The sequence below is a fragment of the Hemitrygon akajei genome, chromosome 24, assembly GCF_048418815.1.
Source record: "Hemitrygon akajei chromosome 24, sHemAka1.3, whole genome shotgun sequence".
Taxonomy (NCBI): Eukaryota; Metazoa; Chordata; class Chondrichthyes; order Myliobatiformes; family Dasyatidae; genus Hemitrygon; species Hemitrygon akajei.
The window spans coordinates 53,920,056-53,924,933 of record NC_133147.1 but is presented as its reverse complement, the minus strand read 5'-3'; the positions used below and the strand labels follow the sequence as shown (position 1 = coordinate 53,924,933).

The window sequence follows — 4,878 nt, the reverse complement described above, 5'->3', positions numbered from 1 at the left end:
ACTATTTCAGCTACAAAAAGGGTAGTTAATTTAGCAGGATCCTCTTTTGAGTCAGTATGTGTGGAAGTCAGGAACAGGAAGGGAGCAGTTACTCTATTGGAAGTATTCTATAGTCCCCCTGGTAGCAGCAGAGATATCGAGGAGCAGATTCGGAGTCAGATTTTGGAAAGGTGCAAAAATAACAGAGTTGATATCGTGGGTGACTTTAAGTTCCCTAATATTGATTGGAACCTGAATAGTTCCAATGCTTTAGATGAGGCACAGTTTGCTAAGTGTGTCCAGGACGGATTCCTGTCACAGTATGTTGACAGGCCAACTAGTTGGAATGCCATACTAGATCTAGTATTAGGTAACGACCGGGTCAGGTCACAGATCTCTCACTGTGTGAGCATATGGGGAACAGTGATCACCGCTCCCTGGCCTTTAGCATTATCATGGAAAAGGATAGAATTAGAGAGGACAGGAAAAGGTTTTAATTGGGGAAATGCAAATTATGAGGCTATAAGTCTAGAACATGCGGGTGTGAATTGGGATGTTGTTTGTTCAAGGAAATGTCCTATGGACATGTGATTTGTTTAGGTATCTCTTGCAGGATGTTAGGGTTAAATTTGTCCCGGTGAGGAATATAAAGAATTGTAGGGTGAATGAACCATGGGTGACAAGTGAGGTGGAAAATCTTGTCAGATTGAAGAAGGCAGCACGCATGAAGTTAAGGAAGCAAGGATCTGGTGGATCTATTGAGGAATATAGCAAGAAAGGAGCATGACGGAGCTGAGGAGAGCAAGAAGGGGGCATGATAAGCACTTGGGAAGTAGGTTAAAGGAAAGCCCAAAGGCATTCTTCAATTAAATGAAGAAAAAAAGGATGACATGGGTGAAGATAGGACCGATTAGAGATAAAGGTGGGACGATGTGCCTGAAAGCTGTGGAAGTGAGCGAAGTCCTCAATTAATATTTCTCTTCGGTATTCATCAATGAAAGGGAACTTTATGACCGTGAGGACAATATGAGTGAAGTTGAAGTTCTGGAACATGTTGATATTAAGGGAGAGGAGGTACTGGAGTTGTTAAAGTACATTAGGACGGATAGGTCGCTGGGGCTGATGGAATATTCCCCAGACTGCTCCAAGAGGTGTGGGAAGATATTGCTGAGCCTCTGGCTACAATCTTTATGTCTTGTTGTCCACGGGAATGGTACCGGAGGATTGGAGGGAGGTGAATGTTGTCCCGCAGTTCAAAAAAGGTAGTAGCGATTGTCCGCGTAATTAAGACCAGCAAGCCTTACGTCTCTGGTGGAAAAGATGTTGGAAAAGATTCTTAGAGATAAGATCTATGGTCATTTAGAAAATCATGGTCTGATCAGGAACAGTCAGCATGACTTTATGAAGGGCAGATCGTGTCTGACAAGCCTGTTAGAGTACTTTGAGGAGGTGACCACGAATATAGATGAAAGTAATGCATCGGATGTGATATACATGTATTTTAGTAAGGCATTTGATAAAGATCCACAAGGTAGGCTTATTCAGAAAGTGAGAAGACATGGGATCCAGGGAAGTTGGGCCAGGTGGATACAGAATTGGCTTGTCTGCAGAAAGCAGAGGGTCTTGGTAGAGGGAGTAATTTCTGATTGGAGTGTTGTGACTAGTGGTGTCCCACAAGGATCGTTTCTGTGACCCTTAATTTTCGTGATTTTTTTTTATTAACGACCTGGATGTGGGTGCAGAAGGATGGGTTGGCAAGTTTGCAGACGACACAAAGTTTGGTGGTGTTGTGGATAGTATAGAGGATTGTCGAAGATTGCAGAGAGACATTGATAGGATGCAGGAGTGGGCTGAGAAGTGGCAGATGGAGTTCAACCCTGAGAAGTGTGATGTGGTATACTTTGAAAGGAGAAACTCCAAGGCAGAGTACATTGTGGGCTGAAGATTGTTTTCATTGGCTATATTTAAGAGGAAGTTTGATATGGCCCTTGTGGCTAAAGGGATGAGGGGGTATGGAGAGAAAGCAGGTACAGGGTTCTGAATTGGATGATCAGCCATGATCATACTGAATGGCGGTGCAGGCTCGAAGGACCGAATGGCCTACTCCTGCACCTATTTTCTATATTTCTATGTTTCTATGTACTATGCTGTTCTATACAATGTTCTATGTTAAAAACGCTGTTATTCATGCAACTACCATACAATTCAAACAAAGAGATTATCCTCTTCATATTTCACAGCCTCAATGGATGTTGCCTCAGTAATTTCATCGTGGAATACTGCCGTTAAGCTTTCTTTCATGAAAAAGGAAAACCCGTTCCTTTTCACATCTCTATATAATCTAGAGCACTTGTGTCCTGAAGCATTGAACTGCCAGGCCTGTTGGACTCTCCGCAATGTTACTGCAATGCCTACAGTACTGTGCAAAAGTCGCCTGGCTAAGCCGAGGTTGCTAAAGAGCTTTGCACTCTACTGTAGTAATTGTAAATATTGCGCAATACCGCTGCCGAATGCAGGACATCATCTTTCGTGATATTTGTGTGTGATAATAAATGTGACTCTGATATGGGTCTCTATTGTGGACTGAGAGTGGGAAGAGGCTGGGAGAAGGGAAACATGGTTGGAAAAAGGGGAAGAGAGAGGGGAGGAAGCGAGCAGCACAAAAACATTATGCACTGACGAATAAACGTATTGTTTGGAGCCAAATATCCTTGCCTGGTGCCTGAGGCACCTGTGTGTCACCGCACCACCACAGCTCCCTGCAGTTCTACTCTGCCACCTGTGTGACACTGATCCCGCGGCGCCCCACGCTGCATCCTATGATCCCGCAGATTTACACACTCGCTTTCAGCACAACACTTGCAAACACAGTACGGTGCAAAATCTTAGGCATCTGTAGCCAGGACGACAGCAGGAAACATGACTGATATCACTCAGCAGAGAACAATGAAACATTGCCAATTTTTCTCAAAAGTAACGCAGAAAATTACACTGTCTCCAAATGCTGCCCTTGTGTGTGAGTAATGCGAGAGTGCAGAGAGATCTTCAATGAGGAGTGTGCAACCCTGGAGTGTGTGAGGAAACGGTGAAACCTCTCGCTGGAGCCTTGCATATGGTGTATGAAGTTATGGTGTAGAAAGAGATTATTTTGTGCATGACACCTGGAGAATGAGATTTCTCAGTTCATAGGATCCTTAACTCTCTACTTGACCTCGGGAATATGAGATGGGAAAGTATGTAGACGACTTAAAACTGTTTTCAAAATAAGGTTTATAACAAGTGTAAATTTCAAAACATTATACTATAGGATACAGAATAACTTGGAACCATGAGATGTTGAATTTTCTCTCTCGGAGAAAATGCATACTTAATCGCAGCTCCCTCATTTTATGTACAGAGGGGTCCTTGCCTGCAAGTACAGTACATGTAGCGCTGAAGACGACATTTTGAAGACACTCTTCTTCATTTGTCGTCACATTGAATATAAAAGTCTGGGAGTAATGTCGTAAATGTATGAAACGTGCAAAGACCACATCTGGAGAATTGTCTGCAGTGCTAGTTGCTCCATTACTGTGTGGATGTGAAGGTTTTGGAGTGGGTGCTGCCTGGATCAGAATGCGTGGGGCTAATAGGGAATAGATATCTCCACTAAGGGAACACCTTTGCTGCTGAAGGTCTTACTTCTTCGTGCTCAAGGGACCTCGCTCCCCTGAGGGTCAGCGTAGTTGGTCCCTCCGAATCCCGTCACGGTGGTGACAGTAATATCAGGACGGTAGTTCTCTAACTGTTGCCCTTCTTCGGTGAAAGCAAGGCTGATCGAGTTGGCCACTGAGCGTCTGAAAACCAAGCAGAAGTCGCGGCCGACGAAGACGTAGAGAAACGGGTTCAGAGCGCTGTTGAAGCAGACCAGACTGCATGATACCTTACAGAAGATCGTGGGATCATTGCAAAAGGATTTGGCTACGCTGCAGCAGTGGAACGGGAGCCAGCAGATGATAAAGGCTGCGACCACGGTCAAGGTGAGGTAGATAGTCTTACTGGACATGGCGAATTTGTCCGTGTACAGCTTCCAGACAATCACAAGGTTGCAAGCGGCCATAATCAGAACTGGGATGCCGAAAATACTGATGGCCCAACTTACATTCCATATTCCCCTGGTTTCATACTCGATTTCCAGCTCGAACTTTTCATGCAGTGTGCCGATTAGGGCGACGAGGAAAGCAAGGCCCCAGGCCACTTTGCAAGCAGAATCCGCCCGATAGTCTCTAAGGTGCAGTCGAAACCATATTGGCCGAGTGACAGAGAGGCAGCGGAAGGTGCTGATCAAAATCAACAAAAAAACGGCGGCGGAACAACTGAAACACATGACGAAGTAGAACAAAATCATCTGAATGTCCCTTCTGATACCTAAGTGTCGTAGTTCTTCGATTAACATCCCAGCGGCGAAGGTAAGGCAGATGATTAGGTCCGCCACGGCGAGATTCAAGAAACACGCAACGTGGACCATCCTCTTCATCTTGAATCCTGTCACCCAGATTACCGCGCCGTTGCCGGGGACGCCAAGCACAAAGGAGATGGAGACGATGACCTTGGAAACGATAATGGATACTTGCTCATTTCCCGGATTGGCATGCATGGAGACATTGCATCGGGCCCAGCATTCATATTCGAAGCACGACATAGCGGGTCTGTGAAGGAAGATATTATGGTCAGTGGGCTGGCAAATGGAAGAAGGAGGGAGTAAGTGCAGTGGAGGCAAACGAAGGGAGGGGAAAGTGCAGAACCTAAGAAATAGGAGCAGCAGTAGGCCGTCCGGCCTCTCGAGCTTGACCCGCCATTCAATAAGATCATGTCTGATCCGTCCGTAAGCTCTGCTCCATCTACCTGCCTTATCCCCAT

General features: G+C 45.4%; 1 protein-coding gene across 1 annotated transcript; it reads right to left on the bottom strand.

The window, feature by feature from the left end:
- Window positions 1–3,670: 3,670 nt before the first annotated feature.
- LOC140715751 (C3a anaphylatoxin chemotactic receptor-like) lies at window positions 3,671–4,660 on the bottom strand. The gene has a single exon (XM_073028122.1). The coding sequence runs from the start codon at window positions 4,658–4,660 to the stop codon at window positions 3,671–3,673; it is 990 nt and encodes a 329-aa protein (XP_072884223.1).
- Window positions 4,661–4,878: the final 218 nt, after the last annotated feature.